Raw genomic sequence first — 20151 nt, 5'->3', positions numbered from 1 at the left:
TAGCTGTCCTAAAATGCAGTGTGATAGTGATCATTGCGCCTTAGGATCTCCGCTGTGTTGTTGGAGGCGTGTCTGTCAACAGAAATTAGCATACTTGTAATTTCTGCTCTAAGCTAGAATTCCAGGTCTTTTTCAAGTAAGTAAGATTAGACACATTGTGGAAGTATGGATGTTGTTCCTTAAGAGGGAGAAGAATCTTGTATGTATTCATTTACATTGATTTAGAATTGTGGCCTATGAGTCATATAATTGATGTATGGATAAATTGCCTTTAGTAGGCCTCGAAAAACACATTTTCTGTAAAGCACTTTAAACTCTGATCTCCATTACACCTTACATTATATATAAGCTTTAGAAACCAGCTGAAGATTAAGTCATTCTTCCATTTGTACCTGTCAAACTAGAAGGGAGTCTATAAATTGTACGAGTGCGTTGTATGCTACATCAGTTCACTTGATAGTAGAATGATAGGAAACAAAAAAGCGCAAATAGGGTCTTAACCCACGGATTATTCCAATCAATGTTAGAGAACTGCTCACCTGGTGTAGATGGCAGCTGCCGCAGATCCACAGGTCGGCAAGCGACCTCTCCGAGACGTTATAATAAATGTGTGTGGCTGATATCCGCACTGCTGTGACAGAACGAATCCACATATAGTTGTAATACACTTCGGTGGTTTATTCAATGCGTTCTTCTTCAGGAAATGACCACAGAGACATGTGAAGATGGTGCTGTTACATCGCTTATATACATTCAAAATTGAAAAAAAAAACGGCGCCAAAAGACCTTCTGACATGTATGACATATAGTGTGAAAGTTCATGGACCAGTAATACATATCATAAAGTAATCTTCAACATATGTACATAAAGATAATATATTTAAATTAATAACCAATATAATAAAATGTTAATTTTTCAGACATCAGAAGGAAAAAGAAAATAAAGAATTTATACGAAAAAACGGGACAAGAACCTACTTGAGGATGTGAGATAATACCCATTCATCCTCCCATCTACCTGTGCCACAATTCCAGTAAGAGGAACATTACCTGAGAATTAATTATATGCGTATATAAAATCCATTTCCATCATTAGATATATAGCTATATATCATCATTATCATAAATTTAGTGCAACGTTTATGTGCCCTAAAAAAATCTTACATATTTTTAAAAACTCACTGACATCAATAAAAAGAAGGGAAGTTTCTCAAATCAATAATTGAAACAGACCGCAGAGACTCCATCTGATATTGCAGTGGAGCAGAGCCCAAATGAAGCAACCGTGAGAAGAAGAATAACCGACCAGCCATGATCGAGTCCTCTATCAAGCTGCTGCAATCACCATACAGTTCATCCACATAATCAGTATGACCATTACGGTATACAATCATTCTAATGTATCCTGTCAACTTAAATTATTTTATATAAACCCTCAGTTCAGCACAATCAATTTATCATCACTTCATTATTTTATATATTATATATTTTACAATGAGAACAACCCAACCAACCAGACAATGGATCCCCAGAGAAACACCATACAGGAAATAGATTAAAAAATGCCTTTATTAAGTATATATGGCAACATTAAAAATATAAAAACAAGCATTAGTGGGCATAATAGGACTTGGAGTCAATCCATGTAATTGCTCCAATATAAATAGAAATGGTTGACCCTTCCTTACACATAAATAGGTTTACTCAGAAATACACAAAAAATATGTGCAACTGAAGAAATTGCAACAGTGCGAAAAAAATCAAACCTTAAATGCACGGGATATGTGCCATATGTGTAACCAACAAAAGTGCCATGTGCCATGTGTCACATCTAGTGTTGAGCGATACCGTCCGATACTTGAAAGTATCGGTATCGGAAAGTATCGGCCGATACCGGCAAAATATCGGATCCAATCCGATACCGATACCCGATACCAATACAAGTCAATGGGACTCATGTATCGGACGGTATCCCTGATGGTTCCCAGGGTCTGAAGGAGAGGAAACTCTCCTTCAGGCCCTGGGATCCATATAAATGTGTAAAATAAAGAATTAAAATTAAAAAATAGGGATATATTCACCCTCTGACGCGCCCTGGACTTTACCGCCGTAACCGGGAGCCTTCTTTGCTTCAAATGCGCGCGTTTTCTTCATTCCGTGACGTCACGGCTTGTGATTGGTCGCGTGCCGCCCATGTGGCCGGGACGCAACCAATCACAGCAAGCCGTGACGTAATTTCAGGTCCTTCAGGATTTTAAAATTACGTTCCGGCGTTGTGATTGGTTGCGTCGCGGTCACATGGGCGAGGCGACCAATCACAAGCCGTGACGTCACGGGAGGCTGGACACGCGCGCATTTTAAAATGCGCGCGTGTCCAGCCTCCCGTGACGTCACGGCTTGTGATTGGTCGCCTCGCCCATGTGACCGCGACGCAACCAATCACAATGCCGGAACGTAATTTTAAAATCCTGAAGGACCTGAAATTACGTCACGGCTTGCTGTGATTGGTTGCGTCCCGGCCACATGGGCGGCACGCGACCAATCACAAGCCGGGACTTCGCGTAAGGAAGTTAAAGCGCGAATTTTAAGCAAACAACGCTGCCGGTTCCCTCGGTAAGGTGCAGGCTGCGTCGGAGAGGTGAGTATAGCAATATTTTTTATTTTAATTCTTTATTTTACACATTAATGTTGTTTCGATACCGATACCCGATACCACAAAAGTATCGGATCTCGGTATCGGAATTCCGATACAGCAAATATCGGCCGATACCCGATACTTGCGGTATCGGAATGCTCAACACTAGTCACATCACTATCAATGTATAAAAAAACATCATATACCAACAATGTTAAAATAAAGTGCACAGTGCAAGAAGGAGGAAAATTGCCGAGTATTACCTTGAAGGGTCGCCACGTCCTATATTATGCACCCCTTCAAATGCCCGAAGGTACGATACCAACCCTTTACTTATTGCCAAAAGTACACAAAAATCAGACCAACCCTCCTGGCAGACCTATAATTTTGGGATGTGGTAACTATTTAGAGAAGGTCAATAAATTTGTGGACGCAAAGTTACAACCGATAGTTGCAGAGTTACCCTCATTTGTAAAGGACACGAATGAGTTCTTGAAAAAAATTGACGGCTTGCACATTGGTGATGACAACTTGTTGGTATCCTGTGATGTAGAGAGTCTATATACCAACATCCGTCATAGTGACGGTGTTCGGGCAGTAGAATATTTCTTCAGAGATCATCATACTTACCTGAACCAATGAGACAATTCATTATAGAGCTATTGGAGTTCTCATTATCAAAAAACATCTTACAATGTGCTAATTATTACTGTGGATTTAGTTCAGCGCCCGACACCTATCTGACCAGGAAAAATCCCAAATATTAAGACCAGAAAAAAGAGGGACTTAATATGTCCATAATTAGAATAAAGCAAATAAACTGAGGAACTCCTTCCGACAATACAGTGGAGCAGAATGCAAATTAAACAACCATGAAAAAGACGGAGAAGAATACCGACCATGATCGACTCCTTCTTGGAACGGCTCTAGTTCCTATGTAATCAATTCACATCAACAATATAACTCAGCTATAATTCATTTCATTTCCCATCAACATGTAATGTTCCTCTGGCTGGAAGTGTGGTGTTAGATGGGAGGATGAATGGGTATGATCTCACATCCTCAAGTAGGTTCTTGTTCCGTTTTTTCATATAAATTATTTATTTTCTTTTTCCTTGTGATGTCCGAAAAATTTTATTATTTTATTATATTGGTTATTAATTTAAATGACTATATTATCTGTATGTACATACGTTGAAGATTACTTTATGATATGTATTACTGCTCCACGAACTTTGACACTATATGTCATATAGGTCACATGTCAGAAGGTCTTTTGGCGCCCTTTTTTTCAATTTTGAATGTATATAAGCGATGTAACAGCACTGTCTTCACATGTCTCCGTGGTCATTTCCTGAAGAAGAAGCCATAGGCTTTGAAACACGTTGAATAAACCACCAAAGTGTATTACAACTATATCTGGATTCGTTCTATCACTCGGATATCGGCCACACATATTTATTATAACATCAATTCACTTGAGTCATTTGCCGACACAGATTGCTATGTAGGTTAATAAAGCTATAAACCAGAGCTAAACCTTACTTTCACCTGCCATAATGAAAAAAGATAATTTCATCCATATATCCATTTGCCTAATCTACTCGTTTCTTCACTAGTAATGTAATCCCAGCTTTTACTACAGTTCAAATGTATTTTTCTATTTGATGGTAGACCGAAAACTAGAATTTTAGATGAGAAACTATTGGCTATAGTAAAACCATTACAGCATGAAATAGCTGAGATCTGTGCTGCAGTTTACTGTGGTCTGGCCATCATAAAAAGTAGATGCACAATCACTTTTGACCTGAGGTCACCTGATTTGATGTCAGAGAGTAAAGAACAAGGAATTTTAAGCAACGCCCTTATTTAATTGTATTGCCCAAAATGAGTAATTATATGTATTCTATAAAATGATTTATGTGTACAGTTATGGCAGAAAGTGTTGGCACCCTTGAAATTGTTCCAAAAAATGAAGTATTTCTCCCAGAAAATTATTGCAATGACGGATGTATTGTTATTCACATATTTATTACATTTGTTTGTATTGAAACAACAACAAAAAAACTGAGGGGAAAAAAGGCAAATTTAACATAATTTCACACTAAACCCCCAAAAATGGGCCAGACACAATTGATGGAACCTTTCCAAAATTGTGGGTAAACAACTTTGTTTTAAGGATGTGATGCTCTTCCAAACTCTCTTGTGGTAAATATCAGGTGTGGGCAATATGAATATTATATCTGAAACCGGATAAAAGGGGAGAAGTTGACTCAATCTTTGCATTGTGTGTCTGTTTGCACCACACTAAGCACGGAGAGCATAAAGAGGAGAAGAGAACGGTCTGAGGACTTCAGTACCAAAATTGTTGAAAATGAGCAACAATCTCAAGGTTACAAGTCCATTTCCAGAGACCTTGATGTTCCTTTGTCCACGGTGCGCAACATAATCAAGAAGTTTACAACCCACAGCACTGTAGCTAATCTCCCTGGACGTGGACGGCAAAGAAAAATTGATGAAAGGTTGCATCTCAGGATAATTCCCATGCTGTAGATTTTGTTTTAGTTCTTTTCTGCATCCGAACATCAGTTCCATGTATCTGAATGAGGTTGTTTCAATTGAAAGGGACATCTGCAAAAGTTTCTACCACAAATAAGCAACATGTAAACATCTAGAGTCCTATTAAAAGTCGTACCTAGATCAACTGTACATACAGTGGGGAAAATAAGTATTTGATACATTGACGATTTTGCAAGTATCCCCAATTACAAAGAATGGAGAGGCCTGTAATTTTTTATCGAAGGTATAATTCAACTGTGAGAGACAGAATCTTTAAAAAAAAAAATCTAAATTTTACCCATTGTACTTAGGGATGGCATAAGTTGGGAGCAGGTGTATGACGAGGTCTCACTGGCTGAGCCCGCCTCATACCCAACAGATATTGACTGTGATCAAAACCCCCGCTTGATTGCCAAAGACCTTCAGAAAGATTTAGCAGACTCTGGAGTTGTGGTACAGTGCTCTACTGTTCAGAGACCTCTCACAAATATGGCCTTCATGGAAGAGTCATCAGAAGATAACCTCTACTGCATCCTCACAATAAAATTCAGTGTCAGAAATATGCAAAAGAGCATACAAGCCTGATACATTTTGGAAACAAGGGCCTGTGGACCGATGTGGTTAAAATATACCATAACTCTTTTGCCGCAATCATCAAACGTATGTGCGGAGAAAAAAGGGCACAGAATTTCAGGAAAAGAGCATCTCGTCAACCATTAAGCATGACGGTGAATCAATTATGCTTTGAGGTAGTGGTGGAGCCAATGGCACTGGGAACATTTCACGGGTAGAGCAAAGAATGGATTCAATTAAATTTCAACAATTTCTTGATGCAAACATAACACTGTCTATCATAACACTAAACTATAATACATTTTTTATATGTAAAAGATGAAAAAATATATAATAGCTTGGCAGGGAGGTTTTGCCAAACATCTTGGAGAAATAACCACAGATTTTCTGTGAATATAGACCTGCACAACTACTTCTGTCTCTTCTCGCTATCCAAGACAGACTCTATAATATTTAGATCATGGCTTTGTAGGGGCCATATTATCGGGTGATGAATGATAGAGGAGGCTGTTTTCCCTCGTCGGCCAGTTATTAGGGAACTCACAGAGAGCTCATGGTGTATACACCTCTGACTCCAACGCATGGAACATATATAATGGTATGAAAATGTGTTTGCCCCCTTCCTGATCTCTTATTCTTTTGCATGTTTGTCACACTTAAATATTTCAAATTGCCAAGCAAATTTAAATGTTAGGTAAATCGTAAGAAACTAAAAATTGATAGTGTTGGCCCCCTTAAAAATAGTCTGGGGGAAATGGTGGATGAGGATGAGGAAAAAGCCAATATGCTAAATGACTTTTTTTCATCAGTGTTTGCACAAGAAAATCCCATGGCAGACAATATGATCAGTGATAACGAAAATTCCCCATTAAGTGTCACCTGCTTGACCCAGCAGGAAGTACGGCGAAGTCTAAAAATCACTAAAATTGACAAATCTCCGGGTCCGGATGGGATACACCCCCGAGTACTGCAGGAATTAAGTACAGTCATTGATAGACCATTATCTTTAATCTTTAAAGACTCCATAATAACAGGGTCTGTACCACAGGACTGGCGTACAGCAAATGTGGTGCCAATATTCAAAAAGGGAACAAAAACTGAAATAGAAAATTATAGGCCAGTAAGCTTAACCTCTACTGTGGGTAAAATCCTGGAGGGCATGTTAGGTTAGGCTATGGGTTGAGCTAGATGGAAGTCTTCCTTCAACCTTAATAACTATGTTACTATGTAAAGGTAACACAAGTAAAAACAAAATGCAGTTTTAAAATGAAGGAGTTTTTAAATGAAGGTCTTTATTATTAAGGAAAAAAAGAAATCCAAACCTACAGGGCCCTGTGTAAAAAAAAAAAAAAAAAAAAAAAAAGCTGAGTTCAAATTCCCTATCCACACCCGGGCCTGATTACTCCCACCCCTATTCTCAATCAAAATATATCTTCCATAAATATTGGATCGATACAAACCCCAGTATTCATCACTGACATATGGCTCCAGCGTGTCTGAGTGTCACAATCCATGTTTGGATCTGTGGCAGATCTGGTTTTCCTTTGATTAAAACCTTTTTTCCTTTCTGGTCATCGGGGGTTAATGCAGTTTTCCCCTCCTGGTGGCCGCTTTTGTTATTGCATTGTTACTGGGTCAGCTGATGGTGGTAACCACTCCCACTATCCTTCTAAAGGTCACCTGATGGATCAGCTGACTGTGGATTATACAGGTCCTTTTGGAGACCAACCTGGGTGGAGAAAGAGCTGGCTGAGTGCAGTAATTCTTCAGCTGAATTCTTATCTGGTGCCTTACTCTGCTTTGCGGTGCATTGCAGCAAAGAAAGTTAAGTGTGGTGTTATTGTTTCTTTGTCCCTTTGTTGTCTTTATCTTCCCCTGTGTTATATTAGTGCAGCGGTGGGACCAGTGCTATCACCTGCTAATTCCCTACTTAGGGATCGTTGCAGGGCAAGCGAGGGCTTAGGTATCCTGCTCGGCGACAGGTTGAAAAAACCTGTATAGGGACGTCAGGGAGATCAGGGCACATCCTTAGGAGAGTGCTGGAGGTGTCCATTTCCCCGTTCCCTATCACAGGGCCCACCGTTGTTAAAGTTTCCCCGGTGTTCCCTTGCGAGTCTTGCCGCTTTGTGACCGACCACCCGTTGGGTCTTGTCACGCTTGGACAGTCACTTCGTGACACTGAGATTCCTTTGAACAATGGAAGCTCTGGCCTCTGAAAGTGTACACCTCTACCTCTGAGTATACGAGTCCTAGACTTGGTGGCTGGCTATCAGCAGATCTCATGTAGTCATTACCTGTTCACGGCAGGCTGTCATACTTCAATGGAGGTTGAAGGGTTAGCTGTTTCTCACTTCTTAATCCCATATGTTCAATGTGAAGGTGATATGTCCCCTCTTCGGAGATATCTTTATGGATTTTACAATTTTTCTCTGACAGACTGTTTCAGCTAACCTGTGAAAATGATGATCATTATCATTTGTTTGGTGTAATTGGTTAGACATACACCTGTCTGTAATACAACAAAATCCCTGACTTTCTGCGTAGTGTACCTAGCATTGATGCTCTTCTGAAGGCAGATTAGTCACACCAATTATGGATTTGATGTGGGTTTCTTTTGTTCATTCACTTTCCACTCTGTTAATTGATAAAAATAAGCTATTCACACTAGAGAGGAGCAAGTTTATTTGAACGGAATTGAATTCTAAAATGTTTACAAAAATTCCTATTTTCTAGAATATAGATTTTTTTTTGTTGTGTTTTTTTTGCGTTTCTGTGCTGTTCTAATTCAAGAGAAAATTTAGTACTCGCCTATCTCATGGCTCACCGTCTGGCCCTTCACGCCTCTTTTTTTTTTTTTTCTTTCGCTCATCCTCTTTGGCTTGTGAACGGTATGGCCAAGTCAGGCAGGAAGTGATGGCGCAGAGTGAGGCAGGCCTAAAGAGGATGCATGTCACCTGAAAAGGTGAATAGAAGAGGCATGAAAGATCAGACCGTGTTAGCTTTGAAATTAGTTTTATTTATTTAATTTTTACATCCTACAATTCGAATAAAAAATCGCTCATATTAGAAAGATTTGCGAATTTGAATCTTTACTGAGTTGATCATCTCTAATTAATTCTTTATTTTTTTTAAAGCATTCTTTATTTTGCAGCATTTTTTTCCACACCTACATAAAACTTTTGCACAGTACCCTATGTACTGTGGGACCAGTAGTGGGATAATGAGAAAAAAAATAGAGTGCTACTTTAAGAAAAGGAAAAACTGCTCAATAAAACTTTACCTATATTTCTTCCTTCTTTTAATATACTAGATGGTTGCCCGATTCTAACACATCGGGTATTCTAGAATATGTATGTCCACGTAGTATATTGCCCAGCCACGTAGTATATTGCCCAGCCACGTAGTATATTGCCCAGCCACGTAGTATATTGCCCTGCCACGTAGTATATTGCCCTGCCACGTAGTATATTGCCCAGCCACGTAGTATATTGCCCAGCCACGTAGTATATTGCCCAGCCACGTAGTATATTGCCCAGTGACGTAGTATATTGCCCAGTGATGTAGTATACAGCAGAGCCACGTAGTATATTGCCCAGTGACGTAGTATACAGCACAGAGCCACGTAGTATATTGCACAGCCCATGTAGTAAATTGCCCAGCTATGTAGTATATTGCCCAGCCACGTATGACACAGGTTAAAAAAATAAACATATACTCACCTTCCGCAGGCGCGTTGTAGCACTGTCGCCTGTGTGGGGTGCAGGCGGCATCTTCCAGTCCCAGGGTGTGATGATGTCGCGGTCACGTGACCGTGACGTCACGGCAGGTCCTGCGTCAGTAGTAAAAAACTTGGTCACACAGGGTTAATAGCAGCGGTAACGGAGTGCGTTACCCACGGCATAACGCGGTCCGTTACCGCCGGCATTAACCCTGTGTGAGCGGAGGGGTGTATGCGGGCGCCGGGCAGTGAGTGTGGGGAGTAAGGAGTGGCCATTTTCTTCCGGACTGTGCGCGTCGCTGATTGGTCGCGGCAGCCATGACAGGCAGCTGGCGAGACCAATCAGCGAACGAATAACCGTTACAGACAGAAGGACAGACGGAAGTGACCCTTAGACAATTATATAGTAGATTGTTAATACCATTCTCAATGTGATTGAGGTTTATATTGGTAAATAATGACATGATATCGCATTAGGCTTGTAGATTGTGAGCCCTCGCGGGCAGGGTCCTCTCTCCTCCTGTATCAGTTGTGACTTGTATTGTTCAAGATTATTGTACCTGTTTTTATTATGTATACCCCTCCTCACATGTAAAGCGCCATGGAATAAATAGCGCTACAATAATAAATAATAATTAGGTGAGTTTATCAAACTTGTATTTCTGCTGTGTCAGTGATTCTACTTACCGTATTTTTCGGACTATAGGACGCACCGGACTATAAGGCGCACCCAGGTTTTAGAGGTGGAAAATAGGGAAAAAAATATTTGAAGCAAAAAAAATGTGGTAAAATATTTAATAACATAAATAACATACTATTATATGTGGTGTTATTATATATAATAGTATGTTATTATGTTGGAAGCTGCGGGACCAGTGTGGTGTCTGTGAAGTACGATATGAAGATGCTGGAGGGTGAGTATAAGGGCTCATTTCCACATGCGAGGCACACGTCCGTATCTCGCATGTGGAAACAAGCTCTGGTGCCGGCACTTTGGAGCGGAGCTGTGCAGCTCCATGTGTTCCTATGCGGCCGCATGCTCCGCTCTGGAGTGCCGGCTCCACAGCTTGGTTTCCACATGCGAGATACGGACGTGTGCCTCGCATGTGGAAATGAGCCCTAAGAATGGGTGCACAGGGCTTATAGTGAAAGCACCACTCCAGCACTGCAAAATAACACTGGAGTGCTGCTTTAAAATCCCATGGGAGAACTATAACTCCCAGCATGTCCTGCAGATCCTATGACATGCTGGGAGTTATAGTTCACCAAAGGAGTGGCAGAGTGCTTTATTGTGTTTTGTAAAGACTGACCTCTTAATTGTGGCAGCCAGCCACACTGTGGTGAGGTAAAAGCTGGAGCATCCCATGGCTGCACACACACAGAGCCCTCCCTCTTGTTGCCTTTCCACAGCGCAGGACATAAGAGGAAGCTGCAGATTCTAGGTGGGAGTCTGAAGGACCTGTGATGATGTCAGAAGAGGGAGGGCTCTGAGCTGCCATGTGATGCTCCAGCCCGCCCACTCCTGACATCACACAGGTCCTCCTGCACAGCACTCGTTCAGCACAGGCAGGTATGCAGCGATCTCCTGGCCCCTGCTGCTGCTGCCTCCTCCCCTGGACACACAGATTCTCCCCAGAATCAGTGCTGGGGAAACTGTGTGTCGCTGCTTAAGTGCAGTATTCATTTGCTGCTCCGGCTCACCGCTCAGCTGATCGGTGGGCGGGGAGCAGCTAATAAATATTCACTGCACTTAATCAGCGGGGCCATGTGGTTTCCACAGCAGCTGATTCCGGGCAGCGGGGACATCCTGAAGTGGGATAACAGTGCGATCCCACTCACTGCTGCCCCCCTCCCCACATGCTATATCCGTACTATAAGACGCACCCACACTTTCCTCCCAAATTTGGAGGAAAAAAAGTGCGTCTTATAGTCCAAAAAATACGGTAATAGAGAGCAGCTGCCCCATCTATGTGTCTCTCCACCTCTTTCTCTCTTACGCTGTTCCTCTCCATAGACTTCAGTAGGCAGCTGTAATGTGATCTCTGTCAGTTGTTTTTTTTCCTATGTAAACTTTGAGCTCGGGAGGGAGGATAAGTGGCTCATTAGTAAAGAAAAAAACATATTTTTATCTGATTTTAATTTATATTATAAATGTTCTTACTTGTACTGTTCATTTAGGCAAAGTTTGTTGGAAAGACAATGACCATTTAAATCATCTAAATTTATGAGATAAAATATAAAAATGACGGACAGGTAGAAAAACAGTATCCTCAATTGTGATCTTATAGCTACATCTGGTTTATCATTTTTTTTAAATAATTTTTCTATGTGTAAATAAATGTTAAATTACAAAGTACACGTTATTGTGTTTTTGGTTCTTCAGGCTTGCTATGGAATTCTAAAAGTTCCTACCGGAAACTGGCTTTGTCGGTCTTGTGCACTTGGCGTTCAAGGAAAATGTTTACTTTGCCCAAAGAGAGGAGGAGCTCTGAAGCCCACGAGAAGTGGGACGAAATGGGTCCATGTTAGTTGTGCCTTATGGATACCAGAAGTAAGTAATTAAAAATTACTATGAATATACTGTGTTTTGGCTTTTGATTGAACATAATGTTAATCTACTTTTTCCTACTCATTTATTTTATGTTTACTAATTTTCCCATTATTTTCTTAGACATCATGATATAGGTTTTCATCACAAGTAGCGTTTATAGAGTAGGCTCAGGATCAAAGTCTGTGCAAAGTCAGATGTTATGACGGGCGGCACGGTGGCGCAGTGGTTAGCACTGCAGCCTTGCAGCGCTGGAGTCCTGGGTTCAAACCCCACCAAGGACAACATCTGCAAAGAGTTTGTATGTTCTCTCCGTGTTTGCGTGGGTTTCCTCCGGGCACTCCGGTTTCCTCCCACATTCCAAAGACATACTGATAGGGAATTTAGATTGTGAGCCCCATCGGGGACAGCGATGATAATTTGTGCAAACTGTTGGGAAAGTCCTTAATCTGACCCTGATTTGTCTCAGCCTGACCGCATTGGTTGGCACTCTAAGTACTTGCAACTTAGCTGCACCCTTCCTATAAACAATGTGCAACACTAGAACAACAGTAACTATAAAGTGAAATGCACAAAAATATTAACACAGACAAACAGAAAAGACGGAAGAAAATACGAAGAAACACACAACAAACGGAATATGTGAAAAACCTCCCAGTCCCCAAATGTAAAATAAAGGAAAGGGTACTGGAGAGGAAAACATACAAACAAACTGTAGGAAAAGCAACAGAGATAAACCAGGAAAGATCATCCCTAGCTGAGGAGCTGGAACTTCAAACTTTAATTTAGCTAACAAAGATGCAGGTGCAAGGCCCCTCCCAAGAGGCGATAGGACAGAACCAAATTGGGAAGTGAGAGACACCTGAATAGAAGCTAAAGTCAGAAACCAAACTGGCTGTGGCTCAGCTGAAAGGAAAACTGACCATGCAGCAAGAGGGCACCGGATCACGCCCCAAAACCGAGGCATAACACCAGATAGCTGGCTCGTGACCAATCAGATTTAGTCCCGCCCGACAGTCACTGTCATTGGTATGTCAGCATAGGCAGGACTAAGTTAAAAACACAAAAAGGATTTCAAACCGTTACACCACTAATAATGCTGGTTTTATTGTACAAATAAACAAAAAAATATGCATAATTGGTATCACCAAGTTTGGATCGACTTGAACTATATCATTGTTATTATTTATCCCCTATAGGAAGCACTGTCAAAACCGCTATAAATATAAATACTGACACGCAATAAATGAAGTAAAAAGAGATTTTAAACAATTGGTACGTAAAAAAACTCCCAAAAATCACTGAAAACATCTCTACCCGCAAAAAAAATCAAGCCTTCATATAGATCTGTCCGCAGAAAATAAGCAAAACGTGTTAACTCTCAGAATATAGTAGAAAAAAATGTTTAATGCGTAAAAGTAGCAAAATATAAAGATATAAATCTATTTCTGTAATCTTGAAGAATAAAGATTTCACTTATACCACAAGGTAAACAGCTTAAAGATTATAATAAAATGACAAAAATTCTAGAATAGCATATTACTTGTTCTTTCTGCCTCCCAAAATCAGTATAAAGGCTCATGCAGACGTCCGTGAAACTCAGTCCGAGCAAGGACTATCAGTGGGTCCCCCAATGCAATCTCAAAAGCCTAAAATATGCTTACAAGGCTGTTGTTTGGATCAGGAGACCTGCAGACAGACCATATCTTGTGGTCTGTGTTTGGACTGAGTTCCACAGACGTCTGCGTGAGCCCTAAAACTCTGTTCACATTCATCCTATGCGCTACACTGAACACTTACCTTAGAGTTTGTCAAAATCCCCCAAAAAACTTGATTCAGAATAAACCCCCCATGGAACTACTAACTATAACGAGGCAGATGGAATTACTTTCAACACTATCTGGCCTTTTGAACCGCCGTGTCCCTCCATTTTAGGCTTATTTTTTAGCACATAAAAAGTTTGATCAGTGTTTTTGTACATGCCTAAAAAGACTCCATTTGCCTCATTATATTGAATGTGTCATGTAGTGTCAAGGGACTGGGGGCACCTACACGATCCCTCTAACTAGAGGCACTCTAGGCTATCTCTGTCCCCTGGATTACCCCAGATGGCGGAGATGCCGGGATCTCATATCTTGCTATGCTCCTATCTTAAACCTTATCAGCTCCCTCATCCTCCCAGGGAGGTGTGAGTCTTAAGGTACCTTCACACGAAACGACGCTGCAGCGATAGCGACAACGATGCCGATCGCTGCAGCGTCGCTGTTTGATCGCTGGAGAGCTGTCACACAGACCGCTCTCCAGCGACCAACGATGCCGAGGTCCCCGGGTAACCAGGGTAAACATCGGGTTGCTAAGCGCAGGGCCGCGCTTAGTAACCCGATGTTTACCCTGGTTACCAGCGTAAAATGTAAAAAAAACAAACAGTACATACTTACATTTGCGTCCCCCGGCGTCCGCTTCCTGCACTGACTGACTGACTGAGCGCCGGCAGTAGCAGGGCACAGCGGTGACGTCACCGCTGTGCTGTGCTTTCACTTTCGCTTTGCGGCGCTCAGTCAGTGTGGGAAGCAGACGGCGGGGGATGCGAATGTAAGTATGTACTGTTTGTTTTTTTTACATTTTACACTGGTAACCAGGGTAAACATCGGGTTACTAAGCACGCCCTGCGCTTAGTAACCCGATGTTTACCCTGGTTACCAGTGTAAAATATCGCTGGTATCGTTGCTTTTGCTGTCAAACGCAACGATACACGGCGATCGGACGACCAAATAAAGTTCTGAACTTTATTCAGCGACCAGCGACATCACAGCAGGATCCTGATCGCTGCTGCGTGTCAAACTAAACGATATCGCCAGCCAGGACGCTGCAACGTCACGGATCGCTAGCGATATCGTTACAAAGTCGTTTCGTGTGAAGGTACCTTTAAGTGTATTGGAAAACACAAGACAGACAGGGATAAAAGAAAACTACAATTATACAAATTCACTCACATAACAACAGAATTGGAAACGGGAGGAAGAGGAGGCACAAACCAAATGAGAGAGGATAAGGATAAACACGTAATCCAACTCCACCCAGCAATCTCCTGAAAAACTCTCCAACCACCTACTCTGAACTTCTCCTTCAACTCCAAACTAGGAAGTAGGACTATTACTGGCCGCTCCCAAGTTCCAGTGGTGAGCATATATACCAGAGGGGAGTGGCCAACTAAGAACAGCTGAGACAATTGATGGAGAGCTCTGGGAGATCAACTGAACTGATTAACTCTTGCAATGACAGAGCATGGAAAACCAGCACTGTTTAATAGGATGGTAATGCAGTTCTAATAAGTGCAGGAGTTTGTGTAACCAGATATTGCAATCTTCTGGCCCCTCTCTGTCACGGTATTCCCGTGACAAAATGGTTCCATTGTGGGTTTAGTCTCAATCATATTAGTTGGGATTTAGATGGAAATCCCAATGTAAGTTCTCAGTGTAGAGCACAGGATAAACGTGACACTAAAAGCGATGAAAAAATGTTATGTACTCCAAAATATTTCCAACAAAAACTTCAAATCAACCCACAAAAAACAAGTCCATTCAGGTACATCATCTGTTAACGGAAAAATAGGGGATATCCACTACACTAATAGCACAAAGGCATTAGAAAATTACACAGCACCCAAATCCCCCTAATGAACCCCAGTATGCCAAAACCACAATTAAGAGTGCACGAGTTAGGCACATTGTTTGTTTGAGGTGGAATATTTGCAATTTTCACTCTAACATACAGCCGATACTTTTTTCTGAAAAACACCTGTGAGACCAAACTACTCTGCATCCATAGATCAATTCTTTGAGGGATGTAATTTCTAAAATTGCTTTGCTTAGTCTTTTTTTGCTGTTTTAGCAGGGAATGACAGGTCTCCCTCTATACACAAATGCTGGGAAAGACCTGTCACTCCTGGGCAAAGGATTTGAGAAGCTGCCTAGGACATGCCTGTCTGACTAGTCTCCAGTGAGGATCGTTCCCTGGTGGCTTTTCCTGAAACGTCACAATGTTTCAGAGTCAAACATACCTGGATAAGATCATTCAGCCAGTGTCTTGATACATGCTACCCATTGATCGGGCATCATATATCAGCTGTCAGGTTCCCTGTAATGCCAAACGTGGCTTGGTCTTTAAAGGGAACCTGTCACCTCGTTTTTTCGGTATGAGATTAAAATACTGTTAAATAGGGCCTGAGCTGTGCATTACAATAGTGTATTTTGTGGACCCCGATTCCCCACCTATGCTGCCGAAATACGTTACCAAAGTAGTCGTTTTCGCCTGTCAATCAGGCTGGTCAGGTCAGATGGGCGTGGTGTCTTCCCCCAGATCTTGCGTAGTTTTCCGTTGGTGGCGTAGTGGTGTGCGCATGTCCAAGGTCCCGAATCCTGCACAGGGGTGTGAAAATAGCAGCGATGTCCGTTATTCCATTGGTGGTCGGTGGGCGCGGCCATCTTGCTTTGGCCGCGCGTGCGCAGAAGCGGCGCTCTGCTGGCCGCGGGCATCCGCGCGTGCGCAGATGGCTATCGCGGCGGCCATTTTCGTGAAGCAGAGTTCGCATCTCGGCTTCACGAAAATGGCCGCCGCGATAGCCATCTGCGCACGCGCGGATGCCCGCGGCCATTTTCCTGAAGCCGCGGCCAGCAGAGCGCCGCTTCTGCGCACGCGCGGCCAAAGCAAGATGGCCGCGCCCACCGACCACCAATGGAATAACGGACATCGCTGCTATTTTCACTCCCCTGTGCAGGATTCGGGACCTTGGACATGCGCACACCACTACGCCACCAACGGAAAACTACGCAAGATCTGGGGGAAGACACCACGCCCATCTGACCTGACCAGCCTGATTGACAGGCGAAAACAACTACTTTGGTAACGTATTTCGGCAGCATAGGTGGGGAATCGGGGTCCACAAACTACACTATTGCAATGCACAGCTCAGGCCCTATTTAACAGTATTTTTATCTCATACCGAAAAAACGGGGTGACAGGTTCCCTTTAAGAGGTATAAACACAAACCTTCTGTTGTATGAGCCAATAGGGAAATCACATTTTGAATGAACAGGAGGAAAGAAAAACTACAAATTGTCAGTTTTGGTGATTGGTTCTTGAGGGCCTTTACTCTTGTGTTTTCGTCTGTGTGTGTACGCACTGTGGTGTGTATCATGTACTGATTGCTCTCTTCCTACTTTCATATAGTCTGTTCTTTTATCTCTGTGCCATTGTAATATAGTTTTCCCTGTTATTGTTAATATTTGATTGAGATAACGTGGATGGAGATGACCTTCGGCTCCCTTCCTCCTTGCAGGTCAGCATTGGTTGTCCAGAAAAGATGGAACCTATTACTAAGATTTCACACATCCCTCCAAGTCGATGGGCTTTGTCCTGCAGCTTGTGTAAAGAATGCGCCGGTACTTGTATCCAGGTATGTCACATAAAGCAATATTTCTGCCTCGATGAGGACTCGTTCTCATCCATCAGACGCAAGCGTTGTAGAGTGAATGTGTGAGCATTTGTAGATCGCCCTGTATCTCTGTGCTGATACTGCTGGGTCACAGTGAGTCAGCCCGTCTACTGCTGTGTAAAGTCCATGTGGCAGCTGTATGATACAGCTCTGGCAAAAATTTAGAGACCACTGCAAAATTTGCAGTTTGCTTTTTCTCTTTATAGGTGTATTTTTGAGTAAAATGTAAATGGTTCTTTTATTCTATAAACTACTGACAACATGTCTCCAAATTTCCAAGCAATAAATCTTGTATTCATTTTCTGAAAATTAGAAATGGTCAAAATAACAAAAAAAAAATCCAATGCTTGCAGACCTCAAATAATGCAAAAAAAACAACAAGTTCATAATAATTTAGAAACAACAATACTAATGTTTTAACTCAGGAAGAGTTCAGAAATCAATATTTTGTGGAATAAGCATGATTTTTAATGCGTCTTGGCATGCTTTCCACCAGTCTTTCACACTGCTTTTGGGTGACCTTATACCACTCCTGGTACAAAAATGTAAGCAGATCTTTGTTTGATGGCTTGTGACTATCCATCTTCCTCTTGATTACATTCCAGAGGTTTTCAATGGGGTTCAGGTCTGGAGATTGGGCTGGCCATGACAGGGATTTGATGCGGTGGTCCTTCATCCACACCTTGATTGACCTACCCTAGCTGTGTGGCATGGCACATTGTCCTGCTGGAAAAAACAGTCCTCAGAGTTGGGGATCATTGCCTGAGCAGAAGGAATCAACTGTTTTTCCAGGATAACCTTGTATGCGGCTTGATTCATACATCCTAAGCAAAGATTTACCTGCCAAATTCCAGCCTTGCTGAAGCATCCCCAGATCATCATCGATCCTCCACCACATTTCACAGTGGGTGCAAGACATTGTTAGGTCTCCGTCTAACCATTAGACGACCAGGTGTTGATCTGGGGATGCTTCAGCAAGGCTGGAATTGGGCAGGTTATTCTTTGCGAAGGACGTATGAATCAAGCCGCATACAAGGTTATCCTGGAAAAACAGTTGATTGCTTCTGCTCAGACAATGTTCCCCAACTCTGAGGACTGTTTTTTTTCCAGCAGGACAATGCGCCATGCCACACAGCTAGGTCAATCAAGGTGTGGATGAAGGACCACCACATCAAATCCCTGTCATGACCAGCTCAATCTCCAGACCTGAGCACCATTGAAAACCTCTGGAATGTAATCAAGAGGAAGATTGATAGTCACAAGCCATCAAACCCAAAGGCCACCCAAAAGCAGTGTGAAAGACTGGTGGAAAGCATACCAAAACGCATGAAAGCTGTGATTAAAAATCATGGTTATTCCACAAAATATTGATTTCTGAACTCTTCCAGAGTAAAAACATTAGTATTGTTTTTAAATTATTATGATTCTTTTTTCTTTTTTTGCATTTTGAGGTCTGCAAGCAATGGATTTTTTTGTGATTTTGGCCATTTCTCATTTTCAGAAAATGAATAAAAAATGTATTGCTTGGAGCTTTGGAGACCTGTTGTTAGAAGTTTATAGAATAATTTTTTTTTTACATTTTACTCAAAAATATACCTATAAAGAGAAAAATCAGACAAATTGAACATTTTGCAGTGGTCTCTTAATTTTTGCCAGAGCAGTATATAGAGCTGATCTCTAACATGCTGTGTCAACCCAGACCTTCATAATCATTTACAGAAAAAAGCAAGAAAAAAACAAACTCATCAGAGTATGAAAACACATAAGTTTGTGTAATTATCTGTTTTAAGGTGTAAAAGATCCCTTTAAGGCAGTGACTAGCTTATGTAGCGCTTGCTGCATTACCCACTGTAACGTTTCCGCTGGCAGTTTTGGAAACGTTCTCACTTATGTCATCAAATCTCCGTATGCTGGAGGAGATGCCTGTTGTGCCATGTTATAATTATCTAGAATTGGGATTTCCTCGGTAAATACATGTTTTGCTGCCATTTCAAATCCTGTCATCCATTCTTGTGTCTAAAACTGTTTTTCCTTTACCAAGTCATTATGGCTTTTAACAGGAGCCAGAAATATTTGCGAAGCTTAACCTCTGCTAGATCAGTTTCTTAGAACGGCTGTCAGCCATAGGAACAGTGAATTTCAGTGGCCACATTCTGCTATGTACGCTGTATGGCACCATTCATCAAGTCAGCAAGGCGCCTCTACATGAATCAGGTGAGGCGCAAAGTGGCGTGTGCCTCACCAATAATCTTACTCCAGTCACTGACTGGAGTAAGATTAGTGGCATAAAGAATACCACTGCTCATCGCGAATTTGACAAACGGGGGTTACCACACACCCGTCACCCTTACTCTGTTGGAGCTGGGCAATTTTGGTTTCATAACTCTTAAAAGTCGATACAGTTTTGTGCAGGCTCATCTTGTGCAAAAACTCTTGTGACTTTTAAAAGCTTTTTAGTCCAGAATTCTGGTGTAAATGCTTTGGTGATTTGGGGCTTAAGTGTTTTATTTAAGAATAATGGTATAATTTCCAACAGATTCCCTTTTTAGAGCTCTACAAGACTTTCATGTCTGTAACAAATGGCACACAAAGGGTAAGTTCACACAGGGCGTTTTTGATTCTTT

At 41.8% G+C, this 20151-nt stretch overlaps 1 protein-coding gene across 4 annotated transcripts in view; it reads left to right on the top strand.

Annotated features, from left to right (window-relative positions):
• Window positions 1-20151, top strand: part of JADE2 (jade family PHD finger 2) — a 309232-nt gene that overhangs the window by 184190 nt on the left and 104891 nt on the right. For all 4 annotated transcript variants that reach the window (XM_077266044.1, XM_077266043.1, XM_077266042.1 and 1 more), the window contains exons 7-8: window positions 11869-12036; window positions 17372-17488. In XM_077266044.1, the coding sequence (XP_077122159.1) occupies window positions 11869-12036; window positions 17372-17488 (285 nt within the window). The remainder of the gene's footprint in view (window positions 1-11868; window positions 12037-17371; window positions 17489-20151) is intronic.

The sequence above is a fragment of the Ranitomeya variabilis genome, chromosome 5 (assembly GCF_051348905.1).
Source record: "Ranitomeya variabilis isolate aRanVar5 chromosome 5, aRanVar5.hap1, whole genome shotgun sequence".
Lineage (NCBI taxonomy): Eukaryota > Metazoa > Chordata > Amphibia > Anura > Dendrobatidae > Ranitomeya > Ranitomeya variabilis.
Note: the sequence above shows the minus strand (reverse complement) of the source record. Positions and strands in the feature narration are given on the sequence as shown.